The 24,241-nt window shown below is 49.9% G+C and overlaps 1 protein-coding gene across 1 annotated transcript in view; it reads left to right on the forward strand.

Annotated features, from left to right (window-relative positions):
- The first annotated feature begins 938 nt into the window (after window positions 1–938).
- Window positions 939–24,241, forward strand: part of LIN28A (lin-28 homolog A) — a 31,223-nt gene continuing 7,920 nt past the window's right edge. The window contains exons 1-2 of the mRNA XM_073317851.1: window positions 939–969; window positions 1,898–2,082. Coding sequence (XP_073173952.1) covers window positions 939–969; window positions 1,898–2,082 — 216 coding nt within the window. The remainder of the gene's footprint in view (window positions 970–1,897; window positions 2,083–24,241) is intronic.

Here is a 24,241-nt window from a genome sequence, read left to right on the forward strand (position 1 = left end):
TCAAAGGCGCCCCCCACCTCATTAATTTCAGATCCTCCTAGGAGCAACTGCCCATGACTGAGTATTTTGGGAGAGGGTCCCTCACGAGTCCCTTCCTCTACCCCTAACAGTAGTACCCCTGCTCTCTCCTCTCCTGGGGGAGGGAATTGGCCGAGAAAGATTTCACGTGCCAAGCAGGAATGAAGCGGGAGAGCTCTCATTTTAAACAGATCAGCTAGAGTCCTGCCGATCATCTCCCAGCCAAACTGACTAGAGGCTGGGGGGGGGGGCGGGAAGGGTACAGCGGTTAATAGTGTCCTGAAGGGGGTGGAGTGGAGTGCAAAGGGGGGTGGGGAGGGGTCATTCATTTTTTTTTTGGTCTTGACAGGTGGTTTCTGTCCGTGATTGGCCCGCTGTGGGGTTTGCACTCGCAGGCAGCCTTCCCCTCCCTTAAAACAAAAATCCCTCTTGGAATGTATAATTATTAGCAAGGGGGGAAAGTAACTGAGTCAGGTGGGGGAGGGGGAGGAAGGGGACACGTGAAACCCACACTCTGATAAAACAGAGCCATGGATGTCTAGGCAAGGCGCCCCCCCCCCCCGCCCCAGCAGGCGTGATGAAGTAGGAAAAGGGGGAAAGTGAAATTAACCAGGGCTGTCCCGCAGCAGGCAGCATGGCAGAAGGTGACTCCCCCCACCCCCACCTCCGGGAGGGGGGAGAGCTCAGGGGTGTTGTCGAGGCGGGAGAGAAGGAGGAGGCATGGCTCTAGGGGTTGCTATTGTCTCTTAGAATTTGGGATCCTTGGAAAGCCCTTGGGCCCTCCCACCGCTATTGTTGGAGTGAAGATGTAGCACGCTGAGTCTTCTTTTGGGGGCTGAGCTGTGGGGACACCCTCCCGGCTGGCTGCAGAGCGGAGGGGATTCCGGCCGCAGCTCGGGCTTTTGCAAAGGGGGTGCAGGATGGGTTCCGTTTCTAACCAGCAGTTTGCAGGTTCGGTGCCGCTTCATTACAGCCTTGGTCGATTTGTGGAGGGGGGGGGGGGATTCGCCGCTACCAAAAATGATCTGTTTTGTTTGTTTCAGCTTTGTGGGAAGAATCCACCCCTGGGTGCTTTAGATCTAGCAACTCACTAAACGAATGATTGCTTCCCCCCCCCCCCGCCTTTTTTTCCTCCGGCGTGCGGGGGGTGGGGGGGGATAGTAAATGAAATCAGTGCATCACTGCAACATGTGCTTTCCTCTGGGGTGAGAGTTGGGACGTTGTGGGCTTTTTAGGGGATTTTGCGAAGACTGGGCGAATCTAGCAGCTGGGAAGGGGGGCGGGAGTGGAGAGGGTGCCTTTTAAAATGGGAGATCAGCTGATTTCGAGAGGCAAAAACTTTTCGGGGGGGATTTCTTTTATTTCGCACCATTTGGGGGAGGAGGGGGTTCAGTCCCTCTGTCTCTTAGATCTAATCGAGGTTAATTGCAACTGATCAGCATAACAAAATTATCCTTCTAGGGACGGGAGATTGATTTCCCCCCCGCCCCAGCCCCCTTTGCGATCAGACTTGGGTGACCCATACTTCATGTCGGGGTGGGGGTTCGGTGCATTTGCTTTAGATTTGGGGGAGAGGGAGACTCCCCCGCCCCCCAAAGGAGCAAAGGCTCTGGCGGTTTCTCTAAGGCGAGTGTGGAGCCGCCTGGCTTGGTGCGCGCAGCTGGATTGCAAGCAGCAGCCGTCAGGAAGAGTCCTAGGGAATCGGGGGTCTCAGTAGTGGGGGGCCCCCTCCGCGGGGAAGGGCAGGGGCTGCAGAGGGAGCCTCGATCATGCTTCCATGGGCGCCCCAGCTGCTGGTCCCCATCGCCGCACTATGGCGAAGGCGGCTCTCCTGGTTTCTTCTCCCCTAGCTCAGTGGGTCTGGCTTGGATGTTTCCAGGTGGCTGTGCGAAGACGGGCGAGGAGCCCGCGGGAGACTCCCCCAAGCCAGACGGGGAACCCCAGCCCCTCCACGGCTCCGGGATCTGCAAATGGTTCAACGTGAGGATGGGCTTCGGTTTCCTCTCCATGACCAGCAAGGAGGGCACTGCCCTGGACGCCCCCGTGGATGTCTTTGTGCACCAGGTAAGACTGGGGGGGGGGGGGCTTCTCTGAGGCCAGCGTGGGTCCAGGGGCTTTTCAGCCTCCTCCGCCGGTCCCTGGGCAGGGCGGTGGGGCTGGGCGGTTTACGGCCTAGGACGCTGGCAAAGATTTCAGCTCAGCTCTGGGGGCAGCTCGCCCTGAGTGGGGCGGCCGGGGGCATTCCCACCCCCGTGCTGAGGGGGAGAGGTGCGTTTGGACACGGGGGAGTCCCCTGCATTGGGGCTCCTGCTTTGTGAAGCCTCTTGGGGAGGGGGTAGCTCCAGCCTGTTTCTGAGGCTCCCTCCCCCCCACACATCTCAGGCCAGCTTCATCAGCCCCACGAGTGGGGGGAGGGAGCGGGGAAGGGGATCCCCATGCCACGCTGGGCCTGCAGGGATTGCGGCCTTGCCTCGGGAGCTTTGGGATTAGCGCTTGTTTCTTGTGATTGTTTTTGCCTCCTCTCTCCCTTCCCACTTCCTCAGCCCCGTGGGGACCGGGGGACTGGTTCGCCAGGGCCAGCTAGTTGGGGGATTTGGGGACGAGCTTCCCCTCCGGAGTACCTCCAGGGAGCCAGCCCTCCTGCAGCGCATGTAAAAGGGATACCTGCTTGATCCCATTTTCTGTCAACAATGGCTCATGTGGGAGCCCATAAGGCTGGGCAGGGAGCTGCTATAGGCTTTGAGAGGCTAGGGGTGGGGGCTGGCTGGAGAGGGGTTTGTAGGCAGGCACCCTCCTGCTTAAAGTGGGGTGGAAAGTGCTCCCCTGCGGGTACTGGAAGTAGAAATAATGTCCGCGGGCCTGCATGGATTGTGGATGGAGGAAGAAGTGTGCTGAGAGATGGGGGGCCAAGACAGTGAATTAGAATAGGCTTCCCACCCCATTCCAAAATGATGGAATCACTCACAAGCTCATTGGGCTACAGGGCACAGGTTAAAACACTTTGTGCCCTGACCGCGGTATGATTAGGTCCCATCTAGGAGAGAATCATGTTTTTAGAAACCCCGACCCCCACGCTGTGGCTGTTAACAATGGACAGTGCCCGTTGACCGTGTCCACACGGAAGTTAAAAATCATCCACCTTTTGATCCCTCTGGTGTAACACGGCTGTGTCCTTAATGTGCTGTCAAATGGGATTGGAGACAAAAATCTAAGCTGGTCAGAGATGGGTTCTAGCCCTGGCACTACCTAGGCTGAGACTATTTCTTCACATGGTGTGTTGGAGTCACCTTTCTCTTGCTCTAAAGAGGCAGAAAAATCTTACAACCCCCACCCCCAGAAAAGTCCTCCTCCACAGTATGGAGGGAACGGGGTGCAGGCCCAGTCTCGGTTTGCATCTGCATGTGACAGGCCTATGAAACCTGTGATCTGGGTGAATGCCAACCTATGGCATTCACCCAGGGAAATGGTCGTGGGCATCTTCTGTGGCACCAGCTTTTAAAATCTCCCTGCCTGTGAGGGGCAGTGACTCTGCTAGCCTCAACCATAGGCGCTGGAACTGGGCGGGGTGCTGCACCCCCTGGCTTGCAGTGGTTTCCATTATATCCAGGGTTTCCAGTTTGGGTTTCATGGCTCTCCGCACCCCCACTGTACAAATTGCTCCAGCATGTGCTTAAATCCCCTTGAAGCCAATGGGACTCAAGTGCTTTGCTGAATCTGCCTTACACTGAAGCATAGGTGGTCTCTGGGGGAAAAACCTGGGGCCTGGTTCTGCGTTTCTTAAAGTGTGTCTACACTGCAAGTGAAGGCGTGATTATTACACGGGTAGGCGCACCCTGGATAGCTTTAATCTAGCGATCATGGGTAACAGTAATAATACAGGTTTCAGAGGAACAGCCGTGTTAGTCTGTATTCGCAAAAAGAAAAGGAGTACTTGTGGCACCTTAGAGACTAACCAATTTATTTGAGCATGAGCTTTCGATGGCACATAGGCTAGCAACCAGGGTATGTACCCAGGATCCTCAATCAGCTTATAGTCTGGATACTAGCCTGTGCCATCATGTCTACACTGCAGTTGTTACCCTAGATTACCCTAGCTAGATTAAAGCTAGCACAAGGATGACTACTCATGCTGCAATCCACCTTCACTTGCAGGGTAGACATACCCTTAGAGATGTCTGCATGATCTCTGTTCTGGTTCTGCATCTTTCAAAGGCCTTAGCTACCCTGGGATACAGGCTGACACAGGTTAAACACAGTCTGCCCAGCCAGTGTGGACACAGTATAGCTGATTAATAGTAGGGCTGAAGGGTAGCTGAATATGGATTGTGTGTGGTGTTGTAAACAACGTGTTTGCTATTTATTCCTAGATGGCACCAAAGAAACTTGTTCTCTTCATTGAAAAGTTGGTGTGGTGCTTGTAGTGTAATATCCTGCAACAGAGTTGATTATTTAATGGACGTTATGTGATGTGAAAACCACTGAAAAAGCGGAACTTAGAAATGGACATATTGATGGCTCCTGAATGTCATGAGACCTCCAGAAGAGAGGGTTCCTTCCGGGGGTAGGCTGAGTGCCATTGTTTAAAGAGTTCAGAACAGGGCTTTCCCAGAGTTCAGGGTGTTTCAAATGCAGAGTTTTGGTTATAACCTATCCCTGCCATTGAGGAAGCTGTGTGTTGGAACCACAAGATTGAATGGAGGTGGGGTATGGGTTCTCTTTCATCTTCTGCTCCAGGAGGGAATGGCTCCTGCGGTCATGGCTGATGGAATGATATGGCAAATCCCAAAGTGAATGAACGTGGAAAACTGAATTCTCTCAGCCTGGGAGAATGCAGTCAGGGATGTGGCGTGGTGTAGAACAGAAAGGAAACTGCTTTTGCTCTAATTACACAGCCCTTTAGATGCATACTAAACATTTGTTTGAGTATGGAGGAGGTGGATTCAAATTGGCTGGGAAAACCCAGTTCCTGGAACTAGTCATTAGATCCAGTAAATGACAGTGCCAAGTTCTCTGTTAGAAGAAGCGACTGGATCTTGTGTGTGTGTGTGTGAGAGAGAGAGAGATTCAATGTGACTCCCGGTTAATGGAGTCTGGTAGGAATGCTCTGTTCTCCCCAGCATTTATTGCCCCCAGTCAGTCTAGTTTTCTGATTGCAGTCACTAACATTCCTGCACAAAAAAGACTTAGCCAGGGTGTGTCTGCCTGTTGTATCTCTCACAACCCACTATCTAGGAAAAAAGAAAAGGAGGACTTGTGGCCCCTTAGAGACTAATACATTTATTTGAGCATAGGCTTTCCTGAGCTACTGCTCACTTCATCGGCTTACTTCATACACTTCACTTCATACAGCTCACGAAAGCTTATGCTCAAATAAATTTGTTAGTCTCGAAGGGGCCACAAGTCCTCCTTTTCTTTTTGTGAATACAGACTAACACGGCTGCTACTCTGAAACCTGTCTAGGAAAAGGCCACAAACTTCCTTAAATCACCCAAGATGGGGTCTGGAGAGCCCTTAATCTGAGCCAGTGGTTCTCAACCTATTTACCACCGCGAGCCCTCTTTGTTATGCAGGCCACATCCACACAATATATATACTACCTGTATGGCCCTGAGGATGTCACATGGGCCGCAGCTGTGTGCTGATTGGGCCGTGGGTTGAGCAGTTCCTGTGACTGTTCGCACACTTAGACTATGTCTACGCTACCATCTACAGCCGTATAACTTATGTCACTCAGGGGTGTGAATAAGCCACTCCCCCCTTGAGTGACATAAGTTACACCGACCTAAGCGCTGGTGTGGACGGCGCTAGGTCAGCAGGAGAGCTTCTTGCACTGAGCAGCTACTGCCTGTGGTGGAGGTGGATTAATTAAGTGGAGGAGAGCACTCTCTTCTGTTGGCTGAAAGCAGCTGTACTGGAGAGCTTACAGTGGCGCAGCTGCAAATTCTCCAGTGTAGCCATAAACTTAGAGGGAGTTGGTGGAGAGCTGGTATGTTCAAGAAACTTATGTAAGTGACTGAGTAGACTTTTTTGGAGTGGTGGAGGGGGGAAATAGAGTCAAAGGTAACGTTGATGTCCAATTGGCTGCTCCCCAGCTTGCATGCTTCCTGCTTTAATTGTGTGTTAGCATTCAAGGGAACAAGACGCTTCCAGCTTAGCCTTGGAGGTGACGGAGTTGTGCCTGTGGGGCAACTAGGTGGCTTCAGCTTGATGATGGTCTATCGAGCCGTTCATCTCAAGGTTACTGGTTCAAATCCAGCCCCAGGTTGGTAGTAATAGAAAGTCATTACTAGCCAGTGGCTACTTGGCCTGTGTGAATTTAATCTGGAACTCAGTCCAGTTGTCTGGCTTCTCCCAAAGGAGATTTGGGATGGCACAAATTGGGGCCCCTTGTTCGCAGCCCCAACAGAGAAGCCAAGGAGAGCACGGAGAATGAATGTCTCCTCTCATCCCCAGGAGTCATCCCTTGGGACAAGGTTGAGACACGTTTCAGAAACACAAAGGAAACTTCTACTTCCACTGTGTATGCTGTGCTATGAATAGAGGATGTTGGGGCTGTCAACCCAGCACCTTTCTTGACCACTACGTAGCTGTGTATTTCGAGACCTTCACCCCAAGGAATGGTGTGAGAGTCAAGTCAGTGATGGGCCATAATCCAAAGTATCCAGAGGAGGACAGACAAATGGACAAATCCAAGCAATGAGGTGTCTGGGGAGGTGTTGAGAATAGGGGTGGTATCAGTCTGCCATGGGGTACCTCCACAATGCCCCAAAACCAGCTTAACCGGCTGCAGTGTCCTGGATAACCCGCTCCTTCCCCTCTTCATTTACATATGTGAATGATGACCCACAGGAAGTAACTGTGGGAGAAAGAAGGGAATTGGCCTCTTTAGATCTATTAAATCACTTTATTACAGGAACCAGGTTTGAATGGCCCTTCCCGGCAGGGGGTGAGTCTCCCTCTCTCTCTCCCCCTTTATCTGATCACAAAGAGATTAAAATCTCTGCAGGACAGGCGACTAACGGGGCTCCTCCAGGGCTGCCTTGTGAGCTTAAAATGAGGCATTCAGGTCAAATCTCCCAGCCTTCCCCAGGCACTGGAGATGGATTCATTTGGGGGCCTCTGAGGAGGCAGAGGGGATGAAGCACGTAGGAGCAGAGTTGGCCTTCAACCAGGATGCCAAGAACTGAGATGCTGGGTCCTTTCCCCTGCTAGTGTAAATCAGCAGACTCCATTGAAGACAATGGAGCAGCACTGATTTACACCCACCGATGAGAGAGCTGCTCATGGGGACCCTGACCGGCTGTAGAGTCCCAACAGCAGGGTTTAATTTGGGAGTTTTATTTGGAAACGTGGCTGGAATGGTGCATCCCCAGCAGTGGTTAGCACTCCCCCGCAGAAGGGGTGGGTTGGATCCACCAGGCAAGACCAATTCAAGCCCAGAATAGAAAGGAACCCATGAAATAGCCTCCTGGGGGAAAGAATAAAACACAAACACATGGAACTTGAAGTGGGTGCACGCCCAGGGTAGTCCCCGCTAGCCCCCAAGGCAGCAAGAGTTACCAGCAAAAGGGGAATTGAAACACATTCAAGGCAAATGCCCTGATTGGTACCATGGTTTGCAGCCTCAGCTGAGAGTCCAAGGACTGAATGGGCCATGGAGACTGAACTCCTTTCCCAAGCCACAAAATAGTCCTCATAGCACAAGACTGAGGCCCGTTGGCAGGGCACTAGGGGGGAGGCTGCATTGCTACCCTTCTTGTGGGGGCTAAAGATTTCATCTCCAGGCTGTCAGTGGGGCACCCTACCTACAACAAAGAACCGGGAGTCCCGAGCTCCTCTCCTGCCTTTGTCACTGACTGGCTCGGTGAGCTCAGGCCAGTCATTCCCCTTCTCTGTGCCTCTGTTTCTCCATCTGTAAAAACAGAGAACGATTCTCTTGCAGGATTTTATATCCCATCTGTTGCTATGCATCCGATGAAGTGGGCTGTAGCCCACGAAAGCTTATGCTTGAATAAATTTGTTAGTCTCTAAGGTACCACAAGATACTCCTGTTCTTTTTGCGGATACAGACTAACACGGCTGCTACTCTGAAACCTGCCTGCCTGCCTCTTAGGGTGTGGTGAGGCTTAATATTTGGGAAGAGCTTTGAGAGCCTCAAATAAAACTAGTGAAAGTAAGCTCAGTGTACTACAAAAACAAACCCACTCGAGTCTTAAAACAGAAAGCTATTTAAAAATGGGCTCAGAGAAAAGCCTGAGGAATGTCTGGAAGCCCCAAATTAAATTCCCAAAAGGAGAGAACAGAAAGGGAATAGTTAACTCTGGGTGGGGGGAAAATTAAACTAACCTGAACAATTAACATTTTGTGGGTCCCTTAAAACAACCGCATTAGAAAAATCATCCTGGTCCCTAAGCCCACATCTCAGAGTCACATTTCCCAAAGAAATCACAAGGATTAATAATCCCCTGGAATTTTATGTACTTTACTGTTACTGATCTGATAGCAGGGCCCCCTATTAGCCAGAGAGTCGGGACTCTGCAGCTCTCTGGGGACCCTCAGCTTCCCAGCATGCTGTGTGACTGGTAATGTGGTTTGAAGGGCAGGATGCTGTACTCCGTATAAAGCAATTCCCACCTCCCCCGATCTTGAGGCTCCATGTAGAGGCTGAACTTTAAATTAAACTCAGAGGTGAGTGTGTAGGGTGGTGGATCCCATGGATAATTCATCCGGAGCTTCTTTGGGTTGCTGATTTCTAGGCTGCCGTGGCCTTATAAAGCTCAGTCTTGAATGGGAGCAGGAGCGTGTCCTGAAAAATCAATAGCAAAACTCTGACTTATTTAATGCTGGTATTACCGTAGAGTGCAGAGGCCCAGCCAGGATCCTGGGCCCATTGTACTGGACACCATATATACGTGAAGATGTGGTCCCCACCCAAAGAACTTACTATGGGAACAAGTTCAGGCCCTTAAACACAGGGCCTATTGTTATCAGTGCTGGATTTATTGCAGCTTTGTGCCAAACATGTTCTTCCACTGCTGGGGAAAATAGTCCCTCCCCTGAATACTGCTGTGGTGGGAAGAGTGGAAAATACACGTATTGGATTAGCAACGTTACTCTGGAAAAATGAAAGCCTGTTGGCCAAGGATACGTGAGTGTTGAGAAGCTGCAATGATGTGGAGGAACCTCTCGGCATGTTTATCAAAGGGGAATGCTAATGCGTATCCAGAGAAACTCAAGTGATAAGAATTTTAAAAGAATTTGGTTCTTGCTATCTAATAAGGATAGCACTTTGGCCGTTTTGTTTTGTTTTTTACCTCCAGAGAACTCTTCCTGGCAGGGCTTTGTGATATTGTATCATGCGGGCATCTGAATCCCATTCCTATGGTTCAAGGAATGGCAATTTTTCCCTGCAGTTCAGATCATGGGTTAGACAGGCATGACCTCTGGAAAGGAGACAGTGTTGTCTAATAATTAGAGCAATGTGGAACTGTGAGTTGGGACTCCTGGGTTCCATTTTTCCAATTTCTCGCTCTCTGAGAGCGTTGAGGAACCTTGTAAGATGTGCCACTGGAGGGCAAAGTATTTATTAATTTGAAAAAGAACTATATTGTATGAGGCCGCTGATACTGGGGTCCATTTGTGCAAGGTGCTCTAGGTACACGTACAAAGAGACACTCCCTGCCCCAGAGAGCTTGTAGTCTATACAGACAAGACAGATAAATGGTGGGAGAAAGGTAGCCCTCTTATCCCCATTTTACAGATGGGGGAATTGAGGCTCAGCAAAATTGTAAATTGACCACGATCACAGGGGAAGTCCATGACAGGAGACCAAGGTTGAGCGGTCAGCTCAGAGTTCCAGCCCAGGGCCTTTACCACAAGACCAACACCGGGGCAGTTTACGCTATTCAGACTGAACAAATAGATCTGCATTCTTTTTTGGCCTTTGTTCTACCTTACAGCTGGTGTTACTTGTGGACGGGTGTCTTGCTGTAGACACCGGTGGCTTTTGATGAAAACGTTGCACCAGAGAAGCTCCTCGGTGCTAGCCATGGGAGCACTGGGGGAGCCCGGCTGCCGTGTCCTGTACGATGGTGTCGTCTACTCTTACTCCATGCCTTCCTAGGCAGCGCAGTGGTACAAATGGCCAAGTCCTGTCTGCTCTAGCACTTCCACTTCCACTGGGGGCACCAACGGTGGAACAGCCCTGATAACTCTTGGTGTAGATGAGACCTTGGGGTGCATCAGTAGCAGGAAAACTGAGGCCTATCGTGGTCCGTTAATGGCAATAGCAGTGTAGACAGGGCTCAGGGGTCTTTACCATGATATTGTCTATTCTTGCTCTGAATTGGACAGAACCTGTTACGCTTTGATTGGAGCATTGTTTCCTGACCCAGTTGTGGAAGACGCTGGCCCACCCGTTCTCACGATCACACCTGTCTTAAAACCTGCTGCCTCCAGGCATGGCCGGCTCCTGTTGTGGCATGCGTGGTCCCTTACGCAGTATGCCAATATTCCTCACTGCTGGCTTGGGAACCCTCCATTCTTTCTATTTAAATAAATATATAAATAAAAGGGACAAACTACCAGGTTGGTCCAATAGTAAAACCAGTCCCAGGGCAAGCAAGCTCCGTGGGGCAGTTTGTTGTGCCCCTAGCACATAGGCCCCCCCAGACCAGGGACCCAAGGTCCTACTATAGTTCACAGAAAGCCCAACCTGAAGCGACGCTGTGCTTAACTTTCCATGAGTCTGAAGCCAGTGACCATGCAAGCTCTTACACACCTGAGTAACTTTACTTCAGCGAGTAGTCCCATTAGCCTTGTAACTCCCAACAGGTACAGCTCTTCTAGCGGAAGCTGTCGTGTGGATAAGGCTTGGGTCTCTTGTACAATAGCACCTAAAAGCTGCAGCTCAGATCAGAGCCCCGTTATGCCATGCACAAAATAGACCAGCGAGAGACAGGAATATTATTCCCATTTTACAGACTGGGGGTGGGAAATGAGGCACAGAAACTGACTCACGCATGGTCCCACAGGGGCACGCAGAGACATGCCAGCAGGAGCCAGCTGCTTCTGGGAGCGTTGTGGGGCCATGGCAGGCAGGCAGCTTGCCTGAGCGCCCCACTAAACTGCTGGACTTTTAGCGGCCCAGAGATTGCGAGGGGACAGCCAAAGAGCCTGGCAGGCTGGACAGAAATGTTAGACGGGCCGGATCTGTTCAGTGTAAATAACCTGGCTGGGATCGTGCCCAGAATTAACAAGGGGCATCTTACCAGGACAGATTTTTCAACAGCTGATTTTGTTTTCTGGTGGCCCCAGCTCCTGATTCTACAGCCTGATGGTGCTTAATAAAGGTCTGGAAATGACAAATGTCTAGTGAATGGAAAAGGTTAGCTTGTGATCTTAACTCATGGTTGTAGTTCGCTAACAGGGAGAAATGATTCCCAAACAGGCATTTGAATTCTGAAGTGAATTTCCATTTGGCTGTGTTGTGACTCTTTCGTGATCCCCTTCTGTGAACATTTAGGGTTGTGGTTCTCAACCAGGGGTACATAGATGTCTTCCAGGGCATACAATCATCTAGATATTTGCCTAGTTTTGCAACAGGCTACGTAAAAGGTACTAGTGAAGTCAGTACAAACTAAAATTTCATACAGACAATGACTTCTTTATACTGCTGTATACACTGAGATGTAAGTACAATATTTATTTTACAATTAATTTATAATTATATGGTAAAAATGAGAAAGGAAGCAATTTTTCAGTAATGTGCCGTGACACTTGTATTTTTATGTCTGATTTTTGTAAGCAAGTATTTTTGTAAGCAAGTAGTTTAAGTGAGGTGAAACTTGGGGTACCCAAGACAAATCAGACTCCGGAAAGGTGTACAGTAGTGTGGAAAAGTTGAGAGCCACTGATTTAGGGGATCAAGCTTTCTACCCTGAGCAGGGTTAGAGAATGCAGTGATGTGATTGCCAGAACTTTGTGTGGGTCTGCCACGGGTGGAGCTGCAGCCACTGGGAATTATAGGGTGTAAAGATTGCAGATCAGCCTCCAAGATGCCAGCAAACACCTAGTTCACTCCCTTGCAGAGTCCCATTGTGCTCAGTGGCAATATGCCAAGTTAGACTTGGAGTTGTTATAAGGGAATCTGCTGATATCCAAGCTATTCTGAATGGGGAAATGCACCTTTGTACCTCTCTATTTTGTTTGTGAAGTATTGCTGGGATTAATAAGGCAGTGTGTTGTGTTCCAAAAAGAGCAGACTTGTCCCATTTCAAAAAGAGCTCTGAGCTCCTGTTTCTGTCTAAATTTTAAACTGATCACTGCAGGCATCTCCCTTCCCCCACCACAAACTCTCAAACCCCTGGGGGGTGGGAGAAAAGGCCCTTAAATGTTCTCCAAGATAAAATGACCTCCAAACAAATGGAATCTCTTCACGCCTCTTTTTTTAGAGCAAGGCTCAAGTCAAACCTAGAAAAGTCTGGATGTGTTTGAGATCTGGAATGGACTTCTTGGGTCATAAAGTGCAGGTCCCCCTATGCCAGGAATTCTCAAACTTCATTGCACCGTGATCCCCTTCTGACAACAAAAATTACTGCACAACCCCAGGACTGAAGCCTGAGCCCACCTGAACTCTGCTGCCCCATGGGGGAGGACCAAAGCCCAAGCCCCGCCCCAAGGGCTTCAGCCCCAGCCAGGGGGCCTGTAACCTGAGCCCCGCCACCAAGGGCTAAAACCCAAGGGTTTTGGCTTTGGGGTTCAGGCTTCAGCCCTGGGCCCCAGCAATTCTAAGCCAGCCTTGGCAATTCCATAAAAACAGGGTCACAACCCACTTTGGGGTCCTGACCCACAGTTTGAGAGCCCCTGCTTTATGCTAATGCCTCCATTATTAACATACCCCCAAACCCTGACTTAAAAGTCAGCCAGGTCAGCACCCAAACTGGAACAGAAATAAGTAGATTGGTGGTAACACACAGCAACATAACTGAAGGTACAAGTATGTATTTGTGTGGACGTTCTTATTTTGAAACAAGGATGCCCTATCTTTATTTAACTTAAATCAGTTTACAAAAAAAAAAAAATTGGTGTAGGGCTTGTCCATAGGGGGAAGCTATTTTGGAATAAGGAAGGATGTGAATTTAAATGCTATAGCTATTCCAGAAAAATTCCCCATGTGGACATTTATTCCATAATAGATATTCTGGTCAATTTTCCCATTCGGGTAAGCCCTTGGGTTACTCAGAATAAGGCGCTTGCTCCAAAATAAAAGTGTTTGACACACAATTTTCACCAAAATAGCTAAAGATGCAAACTGAAAGTGTTGTACTTATTTCTGTCCCAGTCTGTGTGTAGACAAGCTCTTAGAAAGAAGCTGCTTCTCTCTCTCAGCTCTATATTCCCTCAGGCAATGGAAAAATTTGCCAAGTGATTCAGGGGAGACATTAAAAATCCTATTCACATAAATAATCCCTCCTTGCTTATGCAGCCCATGCAGATGAACACCCAAATCATTCCTTAGCCATGGAAGAGAATCGGTGGCAACATTTCAGTACCGAGTGCCGGGGCTGAAAATACAAACGGGTTGTGTTGAATGGACTGATCTCACATGTAGGTTTGGTCTAGGCTAGGCAGACCGTGGTTAACGTTGCTTGTTTTCTTCCTAGCATGACTGTAACTTCTGTCAGTGGTGGTACAGTTGTGCTACGTACCCTATGCTATGTTGGAGGGTTAACTGTATCACCGGCCCCATGGAAAATCATGAGTCCGATCCCCAAAATCTTCATGATTTTTAAAATCTATTTGGGGTGCTTTTTATTTGCCTTCTGTTTCTTCAGCCTTTAGGGCTCACTTTTTCAAACTTTTCTCCAAAGCCAGGGGGGTGGGAAACTTACCTGACCATACATTAAATTTGAAATTGTCACATAATCTCCTGACTCCGGGAGCTGGAGCTTTAAGAAAAAAACACAAATTTCACAAGATTTGAGATAAAACTGTGAGTTGGCAACTCTGAGTCAGGCCAGCGTGGGCTGCTGTCGCTGTCCTGCTAGCCCAAGCAGTGCACATTTCAGAGCCCACAGTTGCGGTGACTAATCCTGACACCATGGTCCTAAAACGAACAAACCTGTGTAAGTTGATCTGGACTCGCAGAGTACATCTGTGCTGCAGTAAAACACCCACAGCTGGCCCGTGTCAGCTGACGCAGGCTGTGGGGCTATCGAATTGCAGTGTAGATATTCGGGCTCGTGAAGGGGGAGGGCCCCAGAGCCTGGGCTCCAGCCCGAGCCTGAACGTCTATGCTGCAATTGTATATCCCCGCAGCCTGAGCTTTGTGAGCCCGACATGGGCCAGCCACAGGTGTGTCGTTGCAGTGTCGGGGCACCCTGGCATGCTCTTGGTGCAAAGCATGAACCCCACAAATATGTGACAAGTGGAATAAGTTTCAACAGGGATGTGGGATAAGAAACAAGCCCCTCTTCAGTTTACCCACCCAAGCCAGGTGGTGAACACGTTTGAGGAAAGGAGGAGCTACCCTTCTGGTTCTGAGATTAAGAATGTGGTGTGCGCCCAGGAGTCATGAGAAGCTCTTTCTAGGGGCTTTGCAGCTCTGACTCGAGCAGGCTTGGGCTACCATTTTCCCCACTGCAGGGAACAATCCTGCACTGAGTGACAAAGCTGGGCCGGCTGTGGCCACGCAGGTATCTCCTGTGGCTTTCTCAACGTCCTTGTCAGAAAATTAGTGGCATCCTTCCTTGCTGCTGACGCTAGAGAGGGGGCTGTGTCTGAAAGTCATTTCTGGCATTTATCATCTGGGTGGGGGTAGGGTCTAGGAGCCCCACATAGACCAGGGCTCCGCTGTGCTAGGCTGAGACCAAGGGCCAGTTGCAAAGTGGGGACTTTGATCTGAACTTTAAGCATGGGAGGAGCAGGGCGGGTCTAGATCTGGATCATTAGTCTGAGCCCATCTCCTCTTCAGATTGCCGGTCAAGCACGGCTTCTCTCCTGGAGCCGGCCTTGATACAGTCTGGGCACCAGCGGGGGCAGGGCCATGCTGTTCCAAACCAGCCTGAGCCCTGCTCTGACACAGCTTTTGTGTACATTTCCCTCGAGCATGAACCAAGGCTGTGTAGGGGAAATGGCCCTGCCTCGCCCCCAGATTGAAGGGTCTTTCTGCCTCCTCCCCCCAAAGCGAGGGTTTGTGTGCCCTGTAAGAAATGGGGAGAGGTAGGAAGAAATCCTGGCTGTCCACAAGAGCTGGAGCGCAGTCCTGCGCTTGTCTCTTTGTTCCTTCCCCAGCAGGCCCTTACCCCGGTGATTGAACAGCAGGAGATGGGAAGGCATTTAGGGCTCACAACTGGCACAATTCTCATCAAAGCCTCCTTCCTCTCTTAGGTCTCTTCCTATCTCTCTCTCTCCCGTTCCTGCAGGGTGGGGGGAATGGGGTTGGGTAATCCATGGCCCCGCTGACTACCTACAGATTCCCCCCACGTCAATCTGCTCACCCACAGGGTCCCTGGCTGCGGTGGGGAGCCGTTGAAAAGCTCCTGTGGGAGCCTGCCAAGACTGAGCTGTATTTGCTCTGAGTACAGCTCCCCTTCCGCCTCCATCTGCAGGACTATGCACACGGCCTCTAAGTCATATCTTTGTGCTCCGAGCTGGGGCTCAGAACCAGTGGTGGGACCCTGTCTACACTGATTCTGGAACACTGGTTTAGAAGGAATAAGGCTCTGGGATTCTGGCCAAGCTGGTGGAGCTTACCAAAGCTGTCTTGGTTCTGTAGCTAAGCAGGGTTCCAAGACCATTGAACAGAGGTTCTCTCTGCTCTTTTCTCTCCCTCTGGTCCCCATGAGAGCGTTCAGCAAATGACTGACACTGTGCACAGAGCGCTGTAAGGGTGCTTGGCCCTTGATAGACCAGTAAGAACAGGTCCCTGCAGAGTTTGTGATAGAAATTTAGACCGAATGCGACGACCAGTTGTGGTGAGGGACAGGAGGAGGACAAGGCTGTATGTAGAGCTGGGGCAGGGAAGGACTTTTCTTATTAATGAAAACTTTCAAGATTCCAAAAATGTTCCTGTCCTGAATGGGGCCAAAAAGTCAATTGCAAACTTTCACCAGCTGAAAATCTAGGGGGAGGGAAATCCTTCAGGTTGGATCAATCAAGATGTTTTGTTCACATTTTGATCTTTTACTATAATTAGCTTATTTTGAAATGAAAAGTTCTTTTGAACAAGAAAACTGGATTTTTTTTTTGTTCTGACAATGGCAAAGCAAACATTTTGACAATTTCAATTTTTTTTTCAAAATCTTTTTTTTTTTTTTGAGTTGAAAAATTCACCAAAACCAACCTCTTCCTGGGGCCAGGTTCTGAAATCGGCATTTTCCAATGGGGCGGGTGCAAAATGGCTTCAAAAAATTGCATCCCATAAGCTTTCATGTAGCCTTAGAAATTCCTGTGCTAGATATAGAGACCTGCTTTGCATGCATTCTCGCTCCATATTTAATTTTATTTATTTAAGGATTTTAAAGGGTTGATTGTTGTATCTATATTCTGGATTTACACAGGACCGTTTAATCCAGAGCCTGTCAGCACTTTGCAAAGCACCCTTCCATGTGAAATAGGGAAGGATTATCTTCAATCGGTAAACTGAGGGGCTGAAATGTAAAGTGCCTTGCCCACGTCCTGCGGCAAGTCAGTGGAAAGCCAAGACTAAAGCCCAGTTGGCTGATTCCCAGTCCTACACTCTGACTGATGGAAGGTTTAACATATGCATGCCTTGCAGTATTAAAGGGGGAGATGGGCTGAGAAGCAGCCATGCCAGCAAAGACTGTTCGGGGGGGGTGAGTGCTGGGGGTGTGTATCCCTGCAAATCCTTTAGAGGGTTGTAGGCGGGAGAATTCTGAAGATCTGTGTAGTGGGGAGGGAAGGTTTGGGATGTGCTAGGGTAGGAGAGAAGGAGTCAGGGGGGCAGTGGGGCGGGGGGGGGAGGGGGTGGTTCCTGAGCAGTGCAAGGTCTGCAGTTTTGTATTCTCCCCACTGCTCTAGGTGGGTATAAGTAATAATAATGCATAATGCTCTACCAATTAAAAAGGCACATCCCAGCTCCAGGAAGCCTGCTTCTACTCCCATTGAATTCAGTGTGAGTCCTGCTATTGGCCTCAGCTGGTGCCATGAACAAAGGGATTGTCTCCTATGTTGAAAAGCAATGAAACGAGAAATAACTATTTTTCCTCACTGGAGCTACGCGCTTCCACCTACCATGACACTGAAGAGGTGCAAGAGCTTGGCCTTGTCTGCAGACTTGCTCTGCTTTAACTAAAGGGGTGTTTCTTAAAGTGATGTACTCTATCTACGCAAAGCCTGGTGAGGGCACTCCTTCAGTTGGAGAGGCTTATCTCAATTTAGCTTAAATTGATTCTAAACGGAACGGAGCCACTCTTAACTTTGGCTGCGTTTACACTACAGCCAATGTCGGCAGAACTTGTGTTGCTCGGGGCTCTGAATAAACCGCCCTCACATCCGAGCGACATGAGCGCTTCTGTCAGTGTAACTTACGTAGCTTGTGCAGCTGGCGGAGGTGGTTTTATGACGCTCTTCTGTTGGCACAGAGCATCTGCACCAGACACGCCGGATCGGTACAGCTGCACCCACGTATAAACGTGGCCTCAGTGTTTAGAACGGGTTTTGCATGAGTTTAACCAATCTTAAATTGAACTGATGCAATTTTCTTGTGTAGATAAGGCCTTTCCGTGCAATTGACTTCTTTGCTTGAGGCCCCCACATGGCCGAGCTAATGATGTCTTGATTAGCTGAACGGTTCTCAGCGCTGTGCTCCCAAGAATGTCTCCTTGTGTCGAGTTGACTCCATGCCCTTGGGGGATGACTGCACTGTTGTAAGGCTGTGAACAAAGATGACCCTCTAGCATTAAAAGGCATCTCTTGAATGCATGTCAATTGATAATAAATGGTTGGATTAGAGCAGGGGACTGGACTCCTGAGTCAAATTGCCACCTCTGCCACTGCCATGCTCGGCAGTCTGGGGCAAGTCGCTTACCCTCTGTGCACCTCATTTGTGAAGTGGGAACAAATCTTGCTGCCTTTCAGGGATGCTGTGAGGATTCGGGTTTGTGAGGTGCTCTGAGACCCTCCGGCCAAAGAAGCAATAGAAGCACAGGCTGCTGTTTGTTTCCACTGCATCGGGACTCTCTAAAGTAATTTTAAAAGTTTTTTGTTTTGTTTGTTTTTGTTTTTTTGTTAATGAAGAAAGCACCTTGGTTTTAATGGAGGGGAAAAGACCTCTCTTTAGCGGCCGGTTGGGAATCAACAGTGAGCAGAGAGCTGCTTTTGTAGATTAGACTGTGAACTCTTCAGGGCAGGGGCTGTCTTTTTGTTTTGTGTTTGTTCAGCACCGAGCGCCACGGGGCCCTGGCCCATCGCTGGGGGTGCTAATGTAATATAACAGGAAGTGCTTCTGTGAGATGAGGGCTCTTGATCACCAGCCAATGCATCCAATAGTAAGGGAACGCTCACACTTCCCACTGCAGCTGGGGTTTTTGGCAGAGGGGTGTGGGGACACAAGAGGGAGAGTTGACTGAGCCCCTTAACCCCTGTGTTTAAAATATCAGTTTAAATCTCAGGAAAAGAAAAGGACTTGTGGCACCTTAGAGACTAACAAATTTATCTGAGCATAAGCTTTCGTGAGCTACAGCTCACTTCATCCGATGCTCTAATAAATGTGTTAGTCTCTAAGGTACCACAAGTCCTCCTTTTCTTTTTACGGATACAGACTAATACGGCTGCTACTCTGAAACCTTAAATCCCCTGGTATGTCTTTGTATAACAGAGTGATGCCAATCAGAGGGTTGGGAGGACCCCTACTGAGCTGATTATTAAACTCTTTGCTAGCCACCTAGTTGCACTGATTCCCTGTTCATTTCAGGATCCACTTCAAAATTTGCCGTCTTTGGCTTTTTAAACCTGAAGTGGCCTTTTCTCCTGATGGCCTCATGGCCCTCGTTTCTGCCTTCCCTTCCTTGTTCATCCTAGCACTGACCACTCCTCCATGCAGTCCCACCCTCCTGGGGGAGATGCTCCTGCTATGTAGAACAGCCTCCCTGTGTGTCTCTGGCTCCCCTGAAACTCCCATCTTCGCTTGACTGTGCCTTTTAGGCTCTCACTCTGTGTATTATAACAAGCTGCACACGCTGCTGATTCCTTCTGGATCGACTCGGAGCTGATCAATTCCATGTGTCATAGGCCCTGCACTGCTAATAGTTAATGGAGATTCTCCTTTTAGCTCAAGTGGCAGTGGCCTGTGCTTTTGGAGCACGAGGATTTGATTTCTATCCCTGATGCATCCATGAAGTTCCAAGGCCTAAGGATAGCATCCTGTTGCTATTCTAGGCAGCTGTGAATTAGTGCAAACATTTTCTCTCTGTAAAGATGTGCTATGTACTGTGAGAGTGCAGCATGTTAGTTTCTAAGGTGCCACAAGTACTCATGTTCTTTGAGACTCTAAGCGGCACTCATGTGGCTATCTTTCTCTAGCAGGCTCTCCAAACAGGTTCCATCAGAATTCAGCCTTCTGCAGTGGCCAAGTGAGTGACTTTCCCTCCCGTAATCTGTATGTAACTCACCGAGTGAATCTGTAAGTACTGTGATGGAGGATTGTCACAGGATAAACTGTCTCCTCCTTAGATGGGAACCTGAGTGCTTTGTGGAGCAGCAGGACCATGTTCTCTTCCACTGATGTTCCCTCTTCTCATCCTTAACAGTTCAGAGGCATGGTAGAATCACTCTTATTTTAAAGCAGTCATTGTTGGGTAATTCTGGTGGCCCACTTGTTTCTCACTCTGCTATGGTGGGAAACCTGGGTGTGATCTTCTTCCTATGCTGGAAGTTACATAGAGTGGAGTAACTGTCAATATGTAGCAGGGCCTCCCTCCCAGTAAAGTTCATCTCTTCTGGGAAGAATGGTGGTGGTGGCGGCGGCATTTGGGGGTGAGGAAGCTTCAGGGACAGGGAATAATGGTGGTGGGGAGGAAAAGCAGGGATAGGTGTTCAGCCAACCAGAAAACCTTAGCATGTCAACGTGAGCATGACCTGTAGAAATTCTTTCCCGAAGGAGAAGGACTTTAAAATGACTTGGTGTCGGCTGTTGAAATTATTAACTTGTATAACGCTGAAACGGTCCTCTGGACTCTACAAAACATGAGTAGGACACATCCTCTCTCCTGGAGAGCTCGAGGTCCTCTTGGCCTGGCCTCTCAGGTTGCTCAGGAAAGGGAGCATGTGCCGAGTTTACAAAAAGAATCCGTTTCCTGGTGTGTTAAGGGGGAGAGGGCAGGTCCTGGGTGGACAAGAACTGGAGGCACCGGGAGGGGATTGGGAGGTATGTGAGGAGCAAGAGGAGGGAGGATGAGAACAAATTTAAGGAGAGGGGGGAATATAGAGATAAGGATAAAGTGGCTGAACTTGATGCTAAGGGGAAAGTGAGGGGAGGAAGCAGGTAATTGGCTATGTGATGGGTGGGATAGTAAGGAAAGGCCAAATGTTCTCCTCTCCCAAGTGGGTGACTGCAGCAGATGCCTAGGTAGAGCTATGTTTAGCAAGGAGTTGGACAGGGAAGGAGGCCAGGTAGATCTGGGTATTATCTGCACTGAGGTGGTGGCTGAAATTGTGGGAGAGGATGAGGGAGGAGTCTGAGGACAGAAGCTTAAAGGACCCCAACAGATACAGGGAGTTGGGGGGCAAAGGCAGCTCTAAAAATGCTGTCAGCCAGGAAGGGAGAGCCAGGAGAAGAGTGGTCAATATTGCTAAAGGCACCAAGGACTTGGATTGGGCCAGTTGCACCAGGTCAGTGTGCAGATCCCGTGTCCCAGTAGCTGCGTCTTGAACCCTTGGATCCTGGTGGTCTTTACAGACAACAGCACCCCACCCCCAATTTTCTAACCCTTATGGTGCTTGGGGAAAGTGATGCAGTGACTTCTACCTAAGTCTTCAGAGAGCCTGGAACAAGAGCTCTGAGCCGCTGCCCCTATGAACTGCATTGCATGTTGACTCTGAAGCGTAACAACGATTCTTTAAATGTCAGCGTTCCCTATTTGACTCTGGAGTGAAGCGTGCTGTGAAATTGGGGTATTACCCTATTGCCCGCAGGGAGACTGCGCAATCTGAGCGTGACCTCTCATTTTGACCTCACGAGTGGGTGGAGTTTGGGAGAGCCCCATTACTTATCTTTTTCCAATATGACCTTCTGAAGACACCAGGCCAATAAAAAGAACAGAGCACATCACGGGTGGGAGAGGAAATCTTAGCCCCAGGCACCATGGTGAGAAACTACCCGGTAGGCTGTTGGCAGGATGTACTGCAGCAATGTTGTTTGGAAAAAAGAAAAGGAGTACTTGTGGCACCTTAGAGACTAACCAATTTATTTGAGCATGAGCATGTTGTTTGGGTTACTTATTTGCCTAGTGACCGATTTGCCAAAGGACCCAGGAAGGGAGGCTGCTCTGGGGTACGGGAAGGAAGGGTAGGGTCTGTCAGCTGGGGCTCTGCTGGGAAAAGTGGGAGAGCAGAGAGTTGTCTGAACAATCCCAGTTCATAGCACAGGCCCGGTGTTCCAACAAGTGCATCATCGATGGATGTGAAACTGTTCCTTGCTGGGCAGGGCTGAGTATGCAGTGGGGCGAGGGGGGCAGACGGAGCTAGGGGGCTGGTGGGGAGGAGAGAGCAGTGAATGTGGGGCTATTTGAGCGGAAGAGGAAGGGATCATGGTCCCAAGCTGGCGCTTGCTTGCGTACACACTCATGCTCTCTCTCACGCACACAGAGCTCTGCCTTTAGCCTGCGGATTCTCAGTGTCCACTTCAGCTTCCCTCCCCCCATGGAGACCCTGGAACTCCTGGAATTTGACCAGCGGGAGCAGTGGACAGGGACAGCTCTTTGTTCTCTGGGTCCAGCTTTGGTGACTAAAAGCAGAGCCCGTCCCCTCCCCCCTTCCAGTATCTCTCTAGGCTCCTACTCCTCCCCCTCCCCTTTTTTTTGGGGTGGGGGGGAATGGCCGAGGCCTGGGAATGTTCCTGCTTTGTGTGTGGTGTGGGGCAGGCTGAGAGGAGGAGGAGGGGGCTTTGGGCCCCTTCCTTTCAGATGCAGGAGGTATGCAGCTAATTCAATGGGCTTCACTTTGATTACCTATCTGATAACAGAGGAATTTGAACAATGTGTGTGTTTTGGGAAGGGGGGAGGGGAGGATGCTCTGAGGACCACCAGCCTCTCAGCAGCTCACTTCAAAAGGCCCAAACGGGGAGGAGGGGGAGTCCGTGCCCTGTTGTTTCTTTCCCCTCCCCAGGGAGAGAGGGTTTCCTTCGCCTTTTGTTGCGGGTTTGTGGTTTATCTGTAGCACTCCTGGAAAATAAACAGAAATGTGTCATGTTTTGGGTGGCTCTTCCTCCTCTTTCTGCACCCGTGTTGCTGAAATGCAGCCACCTCTGGGACTTGGAGGGCAGTGCCCAGCACAACATGGCAGAGGAGAGACATTGTGCCCAAGGACACAGAGGCAAGCCCTCAATACAAGAAGAGCGATGGAGAAAGAGCAGCTGGTTTTCTAAAGGTCTTGCTGAAGGATCTGCAATGCAGCAAGCTGTGGGGAGCTCAGCCACTTCTTGCTGTGTAGCCTTGTACAAGTTATTTTGCCTCTCTGCCTCAATTTCCCCACCTGTAAAAAGGGGATAAAACCCAGCTCTAAAGGGTACTATGAGGCCAAAATTGATAATTATGATAGACTTTGATGCCTGGGGGTGGAAGGGATGCAAAGAACAGGGCAACTCACACCAATAAACAATGCAACTCGCTGTGTAGTGAAGTTCCTTCCTGACCCCAGCTGTCGATCAGTTTCTGTCTGGAATCATGACGATTCAGAGTCCTGAGGATTTTCCTCTTGTCCAGTGTGCAAACAGCTGCTGCTCCTGTTCATATAAACCTCTAATGATAAAGATCTTGCATTTGCATCAGCTTTCATCTCAAAGGGTCCTGATAGGCAAAGGTTCCCTTCACCTCTTACTGAAACGCATCCACTTCTGGAGTGAAACCAGCACCACACGTTTTGGGGCAGGAAGTAAAGGGCATCATTTCCTCAATGACGCTTCAAGGGGAATTTAGGGAGGCAGGAGGCAATTGCCCTAATTAGAGTCTGGGACGGGGAATGTCCCAACTCTCTCAAAGAAGGAAGTGGAATCTAGAATAATCTTTAACCTTGTGGAGGTGATTCTCTGTGAGATGCCCATTGCACAGGCAGGGGACATGAATGATCGCTGGGACTGGTGGGATACCCGCCGGGCACCTTTTTTGCGCTAAGAATGCTCTGAAGGGAAGTCTTACTGATTCATCATCTTGTTTGGGTCTTTGCTCTGAGGAGCTGCTCCCTATTCATCCGAAGAGAAGGGCAGTGCCTTGTGAGGAGGCATTTTAAGAAAGGGGGTGGGCGGAGTTTGCCTGGCAGGGGGAAAATGAAACCCTGTCAGGCTTAAATGAGCTGCTTCGAGCCCTGCCATGAAGGCAACGCACAATCCTGCCCATGGCAGCCTGCACTCCTCTTCCTCGGCAGCCTGGAGCTGGCAGCATAGGGAGGGAATGTGAGAGCGGGCGCCCGCTCCAGATCCTGACACCATGAGGTGAGGGTCACATGTCTTCTGAGCCAGGCTCAGTGAGCAGTACACTCAGAAGGAGCTGGGCTCATAGGTGGAAAAACTAGGGATGTGGGGGGTGCTGCAGCGCCCCCAGGTTTTATGAGGGGCTCCAGCTGCCAGCCCCACACACGGGATCTTGGCTGCGGGGTGTGCTCCCAGACACTGGCCCCATGCCTAGGGCTCCGCACCCACCCCAGCTATGGCTCCAGCCTCAGCTCCCTTACCCCTGTCCGTATTTCTCCCTCCCCCCAGAGCCATGGCCCTGCTCCTGGCCCCAGCTCTAGGGAATGGCGGGGTCACAGCACCCCCAATATAAAAAGTGTTCCAAGTTCATGGGAGGGAATTTGTTACTTTACTGTGGACTCTGAGTCTGTACGAGTGCAGCTTGGAAGCCTCTTTACGCTGCAGGGAAAGCTGGCTAGGAGTTTGCTCGGTGCCACCAGGGAGGGATGTTAATTTCCTTTTCCAGCTAAACATCAAGTGTACAGATGCTGGCCAGGATCAGCAAACGGTGTGTGCCCCTTCCTGGAGTAACAAGTG

The sequence above is a fragment of the Lepidochelys kempii genome, chromosome 19 (assembly GCF_965140265.1).
Source record: "Lepidochelys kempii isolate rLepKem1 chromosome 19, rLepKem1.hap2, whole genome shotgun sequence".
Lineage (NCBI taxonomy): Eukaryota > Metazoa > Chordata > Testudines > Cheloniidae > Lepidochelys > Lepidochelys kempii.